This window comes from Bombina bombina, chromosome 4, assembly GCF_027579735.1.
Source record: "Bombina bombina isolate aBomBom1 chromosome 4, aBomBom1.pri, whole genome shotgun sequence".
Lineage (NCBI taxonomy): Eukaryota > Metazoa > Chordata > Amphibia > Anura > Bombinatoridae > Bombina > Bombina bombina.
In genome coordinates this window covers 1,221,345,111-1,221,359,561 of record NC_069502.1, presented here as the reverse complement: position 1 = coordinate 1,221,359,561, position 14,451 = coordinate 1,221,345,111, and the positions used below count along the sequence as shown (strand labels likewise).

The following is a 14,451-nucleotide window of genomic DNA, read 5'->3' as shown; positions in this document are numbered from 1 at the left end:
CCAATCGGAATTCGAGGGACGCCATTTGGATGACGTCATTTAAAGGAACCTTCATTCGGACTTAGGACGTCGCAAGAAGAGGATGGATCCGCGCTGGAGGTCTTCAAGATGGAGCCGCTTGTCACCGCTTGGAAGAAGATGGTTGCCGGTCCGGATCTACTCTTCTGCCCGGATAGGATGAAGACTTTGGAGCCTCTTCTGGACCTCTTCAGCCGCTGCTTGATAGAAGACTTCAAGCCGGATGATGGATCTCCAGCCCCCGCTTGGGCTTGGATGAAGAATTCGGAGCCTGGAGCGATCGGTGATACCTGGCATGGTGAAGACAAGGTAGGAAGATCTTCAGGGGCTTAGTGTTAGGTTTATTTAAGGGGGGTTTGGGGTTAGATTAGGGGTATGTGGGTGGTGGGTTGTAATGTTGGGGGGGGGGTATTGTATGTTTTTTTTTACAGGCAAAAGAGCTGAATTCTTTGGGGCATGCCCCGCAAAGGGCCCTTTTAAGGGCTGGTAAGGTAAAAGAGCTTTTCTATTTTAATTTTAGAATAGGGTAGGGCATTTGTTTTATTTTGGGGGGCTTTGTTATTTTATTAGGGGGCTTAGAGTAGGTGTAATTAGTTTAAAATTGTTGTAATATTTTCTAATGTTTGTAAATATTTTTTTATTTTTTGTAACTTAGTTCTTTTTTATTTTTTGTACTTTAGTTAGTTTATTTCATTGTAATTATTTGTAGGTATTGTATTTAATTAATTTATTGATAGTGTAGTGTTAGGTTTAATTGTAGATAATTGTAGGTAGTTTATTTAAGTTATTTATTGATAGTGTAGTGTTAGGTATAATTGTAACTTAGGTTAGGATTTATTTTACAGGTAATTTTGTAATTATTTTAACTAGGTAACTATTAAATAGTTATTAACTATTTAATAGCTATTGTACCTGGTTAAAATAAATACAAAGTTGCCTGTAAAATAAATATTAATCCTAAAATAGCTACAATATAATTATTATTTATATTGTAGCTATATTAGGGTTTATTTTACAGGTAAGTATTTAGCTTTAAATAGGAATAATTTATTTAATAAGAGTTAATTTATTTCATTAGATTTAAATTATATTTAACTTAGGGGGGTGTTAGTGTTAGGGTTAGACTTAGCTTTAGGGGTTAATACATTTATTAGAGTAGCGGTGAGGTCCGGTCGGCAGATTAGGGGTTAATTATTGTAGGTAGGTGGAAGCGACGTTGTGGGGGCAGATTAGGGTTAATAAATATAATATAGGGGGTCAGCGGTGTTAGGGGCAGCAGATTAGGGGTACATAGGGATAACGTAGGTTGCGGCGGTGTACGGAGCGGCAGATTAGGGGGTTAATAATAATATGCAGGGGTCAGCGATAGCGGGGGCGGCAGATTAGGGGTTAATAAATATAATATAGGGGTCGGCGGTGTTAGGGGCAGCAGATTAGGGGTACATAGGGATAACGTAGGTTGCGGCGGTGTACGGAGCGGCAGATTAGGGGTTAATAATAATATGCAGGGGTCAGCGGCGATAGCAGGGACGGCAGATTAGGGGTTAATAAGTGTAAGGTTAGGGGTGTTTAGACTCGGGGTACATGTTAGGGTGTTAGGTGCAGACTTAGAAACTGTTTCCCCATAGGAAACAATGGGGCTGCGTTAGGAGCTGAACGCTGCTTTTTTGCAGGTGTTAGGTTTTTTTTCAGCTCAAACAGCCCCATTGTTTCCTATGGGGGAATTGTGCACGAGCACGTTTTTGAAGCTGGCCGCGTCCGTAAGCACCGCTGGTATCGAGAGTTGCAGTGGCGGTAAATATGCTCTACGCTCCCTTTTTTGGAGCCTAACGCAGCCCTTCTGTGAACTCTAAATACCAGCAGTATTTAAAAGGTGCGGGGAAAAAAAAGCACGCGTAGCTAACGCACCCCTTTGGCCGCAGAACTCTAAATCTAACCGATAGTTTCTATCAGACCCTCTTTAGTCCCTCCCAGATGTTAAGTGCCGAGATTCACTAACAAGTTCCTCTAATAGACAATATATATTTACTAAAGAATACAGAGATGGCCGAGCTTCAGCAGATTAGCATTAGACCTGCAGTACCTAGAGAGAGCTTTAGCAGATTAGCATTAGACCTGCAGTACCTAGAGAGAGCTTTAGCAGATTAGCATTAGACCTGCAGTACCTAGAGAGAGCTTTGCATTCTCAGTGAATCTGTGTGCACAGCTGAATGCAACTAAATTGTTATAAAACCACATCATACTGCACTCCACACCTACAGCTAGCTGCCACCCCTCCCAGCATGCACCTAACTGCCACCACTCCCAGCATGCACCTAGCTGCCACCACTCCCAGCATGCACCTAGCTGCCACCACTGCCAGCCTGTACCTAGCTGCCACCACTCCACACCTGCACCTAGCTGCTACCATTCCACACCTACACTTAGTTGCCACCACTCCCAGCCTGCACCTAGCTGCCACGACTCCCCACCTGCACCTAGCTGCCACCCCTCCCAGCATGCACCTAGCTGCCACCCCTCCCAGCATGCACCTAGCTGCAACCACTCCACACCTGTACCTAGCTGCAACCACTCCACACCTGTACCTAGTTGCCACCCCTCCCAGCATGCACCTAGCTGCCACCCCTCCCAGTATGCACCTAGCTGCAACCACTCCACACCTGCACCTAGCTGCCACCCCTCCCAGCATGCACCTAGCTGAAACCCCTCCACACCTGCACCTAGCTGCCACCCCTCCACACCTGCACCTAACTGCAACCACTCCACACCTGTACCTAGCTGCAACCCCTCCACACCTGCACCTAGCTGCCACCCCTCCCAGCATGCACCTAGCTGCAACCACTCCACACCTGCACCTAGCTGCCACCATTCCACACCTACACATAGCTGCCACCACTCCCAGCCTGCACCTAGCTGCCACCATTCCACACCTACACTTAGCTGCCACCACTCCCAGCCTGCACCTAGCTGCCACCCCTCCACACCTGCACCTAACTGCAACCACTCCACACCTGTACCTAGCTGCCACCCCTCCCATAATGCACCTAGATGCAACCACTCCACACCTGTACCTAGCTGCAACCCCTCCACACCTGCACCTAGCTGCCACCCCTCCTAGCATGCACCTCGCTGCAACCACTCCACACCTGCACCTAGCTGCCACCATCCCACACCTACACCTAGCTGCCACCACTCCCAGCCTGCACCTAGCTGCCACCATTCCACACCTACACTTAGCTGCCACCACTCTCCACCTGCACCTAGCTGCTGCCACTCTCCACCTGCACCTAGCTGCTGCCACTCCACACCATGCACCTAGCTGCTGCCACTCCACACCATGCACCTAGCTGCTGCCACTCCACACCTACACCTAGCTACCACCACTCTCAGCATGCACCTAGCTGCCACCACTCCACACCTGCACCTAGCTGCCACCACTGCCAGCCTGCACCTAGCTGCCACCATTCCACACCTACACTTAGCTGCCACCACTCCCAGCCTGCACCTAGCTGCTGCCACTCCACACCATGCACCCAGCTGTTGCCACTCCACACCATGCACTTTGACAGGGTGGTTACCTCTTCCACACTGGGGAGCGAAACTCGATTCTTTCTCTTTAAGCTACTGAATTTGTTGCCTAACAGCCCCTGACAGCGCTTCCAGAAGGTGGCTAGACCTGAGGACTTGGTGGGAGGGGGCTGCATGCCAGAGGCAGAGAGAGAGGGGAGACATAATATAGAGAAGGAATGAGAGAGAAGGTGCTCACACCTCAAGGACAGTAAAACATTGTGATTTAGTTAAAAGGTCATTATGTTTTGTGTAATTAGCTACCTCCTCCTGAAGAAACATATATGTACTATACATTTATTTCCATTGTGCAGGTGACAGCAAACAGTGATCAAGCTTTTGCAAGACCAAGCTATCTTCATTCGGCATGTGCAACAACTTGATGCACATGACCACAGGAATATCTGTATACAGCATCTGATTGGTCGCAGGATCACAAGTAAGGGAGGGTGTGGAAAGGGGGATACATTTAAATTTGTCTTCAATGTCCCTTTAAAAGGACAAAAATACAAGATGTTTAATAAATGTATTTTACACATTATTTCTTCAAAGAAGCGTAACACAGGCAGATAGATTATACCTGAGTGTCTATTAATGCGCTGTAGCTTTGCTATACTAACTGGTATGCACAAAGTAGAAACCAGTTTCATTTTCTTATAAAAAATAATTCATGTCAAGTCTTTTAAATTCACCGTTTATGCTACTGTGCCAGTGAGGCCCAGAGTGCAAGTGGAGCGCAAAAATATTAGCACTATTGTGTGTTACCATCGCTCAATCGCTTCTATTTTTGTACTTGTTACAAGTTATTTTTTATTGCTCCAGACATAGTCTAGGGTGCGCTAACACCTGTAGGATAGGGCGGGTGCGCTAACATCTGTATGTAAGATAGGGCGGGTGCGCTAACATCTGTAGGATAGGGCGGGGTGAGCTAACATCTGTAGGATAGGGGCGGGTGCGCTAACATCTGTAGGATAGGGCGGGTGCGCTAACATCTGTAGGATAGGGCGGGTGTGCTAACATCTGTAGGATAGGGCGGGTGCGCTAACATCTGTAGGATAGGGCGGGTGCGCTAACATCTGTAGGATAGGGCGGGTGCGCTAACATCTGTAGGATAGGGCGGGTGCACTAACACCTGTAGGATAGGGCGGGTGCGCTAACATCTGTAGGATAGGGCGGGTGCGCTAACATCTGTAGGATAGGGCGGGTGCACTAACACCTGTAGGATAGGGCGGGTGCGCTAACATCTATAGGATAGGGTGGGTGCGCTAACGTCTGTATGGTAAGATAGGGCAGGTGCGCTAACATCTGTAGGATAGGGCGGGTGCGCTAGCATCTGTATTTAAGATAGGGCGGGTGCGCAAACATCTGTAGGATAGGGTGGGTGCGCTAATGTCTGTATGGTAAGATAGGGCGGGTGCGCTAACATCTGTAGGATAGGGCGGGTGCGCTAGCATCTGATAGGGTGGGTGCGCTAGCATCTGTATTTAAGATAGGGCGGGTGCGCTAACATCTGTGGGATAGGGCGGGTGCGCCAACATCTGTATGTAAGATAGGGTGGATGCGCTAACATCTGTATGTAAGATAGGGCGGGTGCGCTAACATCTGTAGGATAGGGTGGGTGCGCTAACATCTGTATGTAGGACAGGGTGGGTGCGCTAACATCTGTAGGATAGGGCGGGTGCGCTAACATCTATAGGATAGGGTGGGTGCGCTAACATCTGTATGTAGGACAGGGTGGGTGCGCTAACATCTGTATGTAGGACAGGGTGGGTGCGCTAACATCTGTAGGATAGGGCGGGTGCGCTAACATCTGTATGTAAGATAGGGCGGGTGCGCTAACATCTGTATGTAAGATAGGGCGGGTGCGCTAACATCTGTAGGATAGGGTGGGTGCGCTAACATCTGTATGTAAGATAGGGCGGGTGCGCTAACATCTGTATGTAAGATAGGGCGGGTGCGCTAACATCTGTATGTAAGATAGGGTGGGTGCGCTAACATCTGTATGTAAGATAGGGTGGGTACGCTAACATCTGTATGTAAGATAGGGTGGGTGCGCTAACATCTGTAGGATAGGGTGGGTGCGCTAACATCTGTATGTAAGATAGGGCGGGTGCGCTAACATCTGTATGTAGGACAGGGTGGGTGAGCTAACGTCTGTATGTAGGACAGGGCGGGTGCGCTAACGTCTGTATGTAGGACAGGGTGGGTGCGCTAACATCTGTAGGATAGGGCAGGTGCGCTAACATCTGTATGTAGGACAGGGCGGGTGCGCTAACATCTGTATGTAGGACAGGGCGAGTGCGCTAACATCTGTATGTAGGACAGGGCGGGTGCGCTAACATCTGTATGTAGGACAGGGCGAGTGCGCTAACATCTGTATGTAGGATAGGGCGGGTGCGCTAACGTCTGTATGTAGGACAGGGCGGGTGCGCTAACATCTGTATGTAGGACAGGGCGGGTGCGCTAACGTCTGTATGTAGGACAGGGCGGGTGCGCTAACATCTGTAGGACAGGGCGGGTGCGCTAACGTCGGTATGTAGGACAGGGCGGGTGCGCTAACATCTGTATCTAGGACAGGGCGGGTGCGCTAACATCTGTATGTAGGACAGGGCGGGTGCGCTAACGTCTGTATGTAGGACAGGGCGGGTTTGCTAACATCTGTAGGATAGGGCGGGTGCGCTAACATCTGTATGTAGGACAAGGCGTGTGCGCTAACATCTGTATGTAGGACAAGGCGGGTGCACTAACGTCTGTATGTAGGACAGAGCAGGTGTACTAACTTCTGTATGTAGGACAGGGCGGGTGCACTAACATCTGTATGTAGGACAGGGTGGGTGCGCTAACATCTGTATGTAGGACAGGGCGGGTGCGCTAACATCTGTATTTAGGACAGGGTGGGTGCGTTAACGTCTGTATGTAGAACAGGGCGGGTTCGCTAACATCTGTAGGATAGGGCGGGTGCGCTAACATCTGTATGTAGGACAAGGCGTGTGCGCTAACATCTGTATGTAGGACAGGGCGAGTGCGCTAACGTCTGTATGTAGGACAGGGCGGGTGCGCTAACGTCTGTATGTAGGACAGGGCGGGTGCGCTAACGTCTGTATGTAGGACAGGGCAGGTGCACTAACGTCTGTATGTAGGACAGGGCGGGTGCGCTAACATCTGTAGGATAGGGCGGGTGCGCTAACATCTGTATGTAGGACAAGGCGGGTGCACTAACATCTGTATGTAAGATAGGGCGGGTGCGCTAACGTCTGTATGTAGGACAAGGCGGGTGCACTAACATCTGTATGTAAGATAGGGCAGGTGCACTTACATCTGAATGTAGGACAAGGCGGGTGCACTAACGTCTGTATGTAGGACAGAGCGGGTGCACTAACTTCTGTATGTAGGACAGGGCGGGTGCACTAACATCTGTATGTAGGACAGGGCGGGTGCACTAACATCTGTATGTAGGACAAGGCTTGTGCACTAACATCTGTATGTAGGACAGGGCGGGTGCACTAACTTCTGTATGTAGGACAGGGCGGGTGCACTAACATCTGTATGTAGGACAGGGCGGGTGCACTAACATCTGTATGTAGGACAGGGCGGGTGCACTAACATCTGTATGTAGGACAAGGCAGGTGCACTAACATCTGTATGTAGGACAGGGCAGGTGCACTAACGTCTGTATGTAGGATAGGGCAGGTGCGCTAACATCTGTATGTAGGACAGGGCAGGTGCGCTAACATCTGTATGTAGGACAGGGCGGGTGCACTAACATCTGTATGTAGGACAGGGCGGGTGCACTAACATCTGTATGTAGGACAAGGCAGGTGCGCTAACATCTGTATGTAGGACAGGGCAGGTGCACTAACGTCTGTATGTAGGATAGGGCGGGTGCGCTAACATCTGTATGTAGGACAGGGCAGGTGCGCTAACATCTGTATGTAGGACAGGGCGGGTGCGCTAACATCTGTATGTAAGATAGGGCGGGTGCGCTAACATCTGTATGTAGGACAGGGTGGGTGCGCTAACATCTGTATGTAGGACAGGGCGGGTGCGCTAACATCTGTATGTAGGATAGGGCAGGTGCTCTAACATCTGTATGTAGGACAGGGCGGGTGCTCTTAAATCTGTATGTAGGACAGAGCGGGTGCGCTAACATCTGTATGTAGGACTGGGTGGGTGCGCTAACATCTGTAGGACAGGGCGGGTGCGCTAACGTCTGTATGTAGGACAGGGCGGGTGCGCTAACGTCTGTATGTAGGACAGGGCGGGTGCGCTAACGTCTGTATGTAGGACAGGGCGGGTGCGCTAACATCTGTATGTAGGACAGGGCGGGTGCGCTAATGTCTTTATGTAGGACAGGGCGGGTGCACTAACATCTGTATGTAGGACAAGGCGGGTGCGCTAACATCTGTATGTAGGACAGGGCGGGTGCGCTAACATCTGTACAAGATAACACACCTGCGCTAGTGATTGCGCTCCGCTAGTAATACAGATTGTGAGTTATTCTTAGCTGGAGACCGAGCACAAAATAACACACCTGCGCTAGTGATTGTACGCCACTTGTTATGTAGCCATAAATGGTTAAGTTTCCTTGTCTCTTCAGACATTGGTTTATGTGTTTGCACCCAGTACCTCCTTACAAGTCGTGTATTTGTGTAGCAAGATAAAGTTACAGTTTTGTCACTTTACAACACTAATCTTTGATGAATAAAATATTTTTGAGGTCTTATGAAATATATACTGTATGTGCGTTCAAAATGTATACTGTATGTGCGTTCAAAATATATACTGTATGTGCGTTCAAAATATATACTGTATGTGCATTCAAAATATATACTGTATGTGCATTCAAAATGATTACTGTATGTGCGTTCAAAATATATACTGTATGTGCGTTCAAAATATATACTGTATGTGCGTTCAAAATATATACTGTATGTGCGTTCAAAATATATACTGTATGTGCATTCAAAATGTATACTATATGTGCGTTCAAAATATATACTGTATGTGCGTTCAAAATATATACTATATGTGCGTTCAAAATATATACTGTATGTGCATTCAAAATGTATACTGTATGTGCGTTCAAAATATATACTGTATGTGCATTCAAAATGATTACTGTATGTGCATTCAAAATGTATACTATATGTGCGTTCAAAATGTATACTGTATGTGCGTTCAAAATATATACTGTATGTGCGTTCAAAATATATACTGTATGTGCATTCAAAATGTATACTATATGTGCGTTCAAAATATATACTGTATGTGCGTTCAAAATGTATACTGTATGTGCGTTCAAAATGTATACTGTATGTGCGTTCAAAATATATACTGTATGTGCATTCAAAATATATACTGTATGTGCATTCAAAATGATTACTGTATGTGCGTTCAAAATGTATACTGTATGTGCGTTCAAAATATATACTGTATGTGCATTCAAAATGTATACTGTATGTGCGTTCAAAATGTATACTGTATGTGCGTTCAAAATATATACTGTATGTGCGTTCAAAATATATACTGTATGTGCATTCAAAATGATTACTGTATGTGCGTTCAAAATGTATACTGTATGTGCGTTCAAAATATATACTGTATGTGCATTCAAAATGATTACTGTATGTGCGTTCAAAATGTATACTGTATGTGCGTTCAAAATATATACTGTATGTGCATTCAAAATGTATACTGTATGTGCGTTCAAAATGTATACTGTATGTGCATTCAAAATGTATACTGTATGTGCGTTCAAAATATATACTGTATGTGCGTTCAAAATATATACTGTATGTGCGTTCAAAATATATACTGTATGTGCATTCAAAATGTATACTATATGTGCGTTCAAAATATATACTGTATGTGCGTTCAAAATATATACTATATGTGCGTTCAAAATATATACTGTATGTGCATTCAAAATGTATACTGTATGTGCGTTCAAAATATATACTGTATGTGCATTCAAAATGATTACTGTATGTGCATTCAAAATGTATACTATATGTGCGTTCAAAATGTATACTGTATGTGCGTTCAAAATATATACTGTATGTGCGTTCAAAATATATACTGTATGTGCGTTCAAAATATATACTGTATGTGCGTTCAAAATGTATACTGTATGTGCGTTCAAAATATATACTGTATGTGCGTTCAAAATATATACTGTATGTGCATTCAAAATGATTACTGTATGTGCGTTCAAAATGTATACTGTATGTGCGTTCAAAATGTATACTGTATGTGCGTTCAAAATGTATACTGTATGTGCGTTCAAAATATATTATGTATGTGCGTTCAAAATATATTCTGTATGTGCGTTCAAAATATAATTGTCTGTTTTTTTTTAGTTAAGGTTTAGGGAGGTATGGGGGATCTATACATACAGGGATGGGGGATCTATACATACAGGGATGGGGGATCTATACATACAGGGATGGAGGATCTATACATACAGGGATGGGGGATCTATACATGCAGGGATAGGGGATCTATACATGCAGGGATAGGGGATCTATACATACAGGGATGAGGGATCTATACACACAGGGATGGGGGATATATACATACAGGGATGGGGGATCTATACATACAAGGATGAGGGATCTATACATGCAGGGATGGGGGATCTATAGTCATACAGGGATGGGGGATCTATACATGCAGGGATAGGGGATCTATACATACAAGGATGAGGGATCTATACATACAGGGATGGAGGATCTATACATACAGGGATGGGGGATCTATACATGCAGGGATAGGGGATCTATACATGCAGGGATAGGGGATCTATACATACAGGGATGAGGGATCTATACACACAGGGATGGGGGATATATACATACAGGGATGAGGGATCTATACATACAAGGATGAGGGATCTATACATGCAGGGATGGGGGATCTATAGTCATACAGGGATGGGGGATCTATAGTCATACAGGGATGGGGGATCTATAGTCATACAGGGATGGGGGATATATAGTCATACAAGGATGAGGGATCTATAGTCATACAGGGATGGGGGATCTATAGTTATACAGAGATGGGGGATCTATAGTCATACAGGGATGAGGGATCTATACATACATGGATGATGGATCATTACATGCAAGGATGGGGGATCTATACATGCAGGGATGGGGGATCTATACATACAGGGATGGGGGATCTATACATGCAAGGATGGGGGATCTATACATACAGGGATGGGGGATCTATACATACAGGGATGGGGGATCTATACATGCAGGGATGGGGGATCTATACATGCAGGGATGGGGGATCTATACATACAGCTATGGGGGATCTATACATGCAAGGATGGGGGATCTATACATACAGGGATGGGGGATCTATACATACAGGGATGGGGGATCTATACATGCAGGGTATATGGTGTACTTGCTGGGCATACAGAGGAACCCAGTGATCTGTATGATGGATGGTCAGTGTCTTGTTATCCTGAGCACTTGTCTGGTCCTTACCGTGTACACAGTTTCCTCCTGTTCAACACTTTCTGCGCCGACTGGTGGCTCTCTGGGTTCCAGCCACAAGGGCCCCTCAGAACGCTTTGGCCCTGGTGTCCCCTCCTGATCTCCCCTGAGCTGACTCTCTTTCTGGATGTCTGTGGCAAGCTGGGAGAGGTGATGTTGCAGGGACATGGGGCTGTGTGCCTGCCGTTCATACCGACGAGGCCTTGAGGTCCTGGCAGGTGGGGGCACACACGTGTCACTCTCACACACCTCAGGAGGGCTATCCTGGTGACTAGTTTCTAGTGGGGGCTCTGTCTGTAGGGACAGAAGGACAAACAGCTGCTCAGGCTGTACACAACAAAAAGCTCACTCAGCCTCTGCAACAAGTTGTAATTTTGCAGCCCGGGGTCAAATCAGTGAGAGACTAATACAATTAATGCTGTAAATTATATCTGTAAACATGGCTATCTATGGGCCACCTGGCTTCTATACATCTGTCGTCTTATTTCTGGGATAGAGGAAATCGTTGTCACATGGTCAGTTCCTAACCCATTAGCTTTAGACAAGTAACCATGAGAGGGTCCATACACCCATGGCGACAATCTGAGTATTTCAGTTACTTAAAAGGACACGTTTCCCTGATGTAAATTATACAGTGCACCTGTAAAATATCACATGATCATCTCTATGTAAAAAAGCAAGATAGTTTTCGTCACCAGCCACATCATATTACAAAGGGACTTTAAGCAGCCAATCAAGACACTAGTCTCAAGACTTACAAGGTAGTGTTCATCTGTGCAGGTGCAGTCACTAGATTACTATGAAGTCTAGCAAGATTATGAGGAAATCATAGTAACGCAAAGTGTGATATCTTCATTTTTTACACAGGGAGGTTCACGTGATATTTTCTAGTCAGCTTTTTACAGATTAACTTCATCACTGTGATTTAGCATTTGGGTCCCTTTAAAGGGACATTTAACCCCAAAAACACTTTTTTTTCAGATAGAGAATACAATTTTAAACAACATTCCAATTTACTTCTATTATTTAATTTACTTCATTCTTCACAAATACTTTGTTTAGGAAACAGCAATGCACATGGGTGAGCCAATCATATGTGGCATCTATGTGCAGCCACAAAACAGCAGCTACTGAGCCTATCTATATATGCTTTTCAGCAAAAGATATCAAGAGAATGAAGCAAATTAGATAATAGAAGTAAATTAGAAAGTTGTTTAAAATTGCATGCTCTTTGTAAAACATGAAAGAAAAAAATTGTGTTTCATGTCCCTTTAAGGCATTCTGCACCAGGTTCAGATTAATAAAGGTTCATGTAGCTGAAAAAGCAGCCAATCATCTTCTGAGGAGCATGTATATCATGTAGTGTTATGTAGTCATGCTACTCATTGGACCCCATCAATGGACTAGATTACACGTGGCACGCTAATGATAGCATGGGACGCGATAAGCAGTATCATTAGCTTGAACTGGATAGTACAAGTCCATGGTAAATTAGATTTACTAGAAAAGGTTTAGTGTGGCCGACATCACTCTAGCGCGCCAATTACGTTCAATAGATATCGCAACCACACTAAATAGCGCTGATATTACAAGTTGAAAATTCTAAGAGATGAATTAGAGTTACTTGAGACCTGATGTAAAGTAGAAGGGTTACAAATATATTAAAATCACGCTCATATATACAGATATTTAATAAAAAAATATATATTTTTAACACTGATTTTTTTTTTAAGGGATTACAAGGGGTATGGTAAGGTGTTTGACTGGAAAGGGCTCCAATGTGTAAATATATATGTCTAAATATGTGCATGTGCTTATGTATACATGTCTATATATGTGTGTGAATATGTATGTGCACACAGATGCATGCAGTACATAAACACACACATATATGTACAGTATATATATACTTTCGAAAATGACTAAAAATGATATTGCATGTTTTAAGGTATTTGACTGTGGAAGGCTGAAAACTGTATATATGTGTTTATATGTATGTGTGCCCATATCAACACATTATTATTATTATTTATTTATAAAGCATCATCATTTGGTGCAGTGCTATACATAAGTACATTACAATTATACAGGCACAATACAATAACACACAATGAGACCTTATGTATACAAGGTACTGCACTTGCATTAACAAACAAAAGGAGAGGAGCACCGTGCCTTTAGCACAGTTGTAGATGCACTTTTATACAACGTGAGCTGCTCTTAGAGAGAATCCCAAGCTTACAATCTAAATACACAGGTATACACATACCGACATGAATACATACACAAATACACACATATATATATATACTAAATACACAGGTATACACATACCGACATGAATACATACACAAATACACACATATATATATATACTAAATACACAGGTATACACATACCGACATGAATACATACACAAATACACACATATATATATATATACTAAATACACAGGTATACACATACCGAAATGAATACATACACAAATACACACATATATATATATATACTAAATACACAGGTATACACATACCGACATGAATACATACACAAATACACACATATATATATATACTAAATACACAGGTATACACATACCGACATGAATACATACACAAATACACACATATATATATATATATACTAAATACACAGGTATACACATACCGACATGAATACATACACAAATACACACACATATATATATATACTAAATACACAGGTATACACATACCGACATGAATACATACACAAATACATACACATATATATATATATATATACTAAATACACAGGTATACACATACCGACATGAATACATACACAAATACATACACACATATATATATATATATATATATATATATATATACTAAATACACAGGTATACACATATCGACATGAATACATACACAAATACACACATATATATATACTAAATACACAGGTATACACATACCGACATGAATACATACGCAAATACACACACATATATATATATACTAAATACACAGGTATACACATACCGACATGAATACATACGCAAATACACACACATATATATACTAAATACACAGGTATACACATACCGACATGAATACATACACAAATACACACATATATATATATACTAAATACACAGGTATACACATACCGACATGAATACATACGCAAATACACACACATATATATACTAACTACACAGGTATACACATACCGACATGAATACATACACAAATACACACATATATATATATATATATATATATATACTAAATACACAGGTATACACATACCGACATGAATACATACACAAATACACACACATATATATATATACTAAATACACAGGTATACA

At 43.5% G+C, this 14,451-nt stretch overlaps 1 protein-coding gene across 4 annotated transcripts in view; it reads right to left on the bottom strand.

The window, feature by feature from the left end:
* The window catches only part of LOC128658211 (uncharacterized), a 149,781-nt gene that overhangs the window by 50,397 nt on the left and 84,933 nt on the right, over positions 1-14,451 (bottom strand). For 3 of the 4 annotated variants that reach the window (XM_053712740.1, XM_053712741.1, XM_053712742.1), the window contains exons 12-13: positions 11,085-11,387; positions 3,597-3,716 (exon numbers count right to left, since the gene is read on the bottom strand). In XM_053712740.1, coding sequence (XP_053568715.1) covers positions 3,597-3,716; positions 11,085-11,387 — 423 coding nt within the window. The remainder of the gene's footprint in view (positions 1-3,596; positions 3,717-11,084; positions 11,388-14,451) is intronic. The other variant, XM_053712744.1, reaches the window with a different exon arrangement.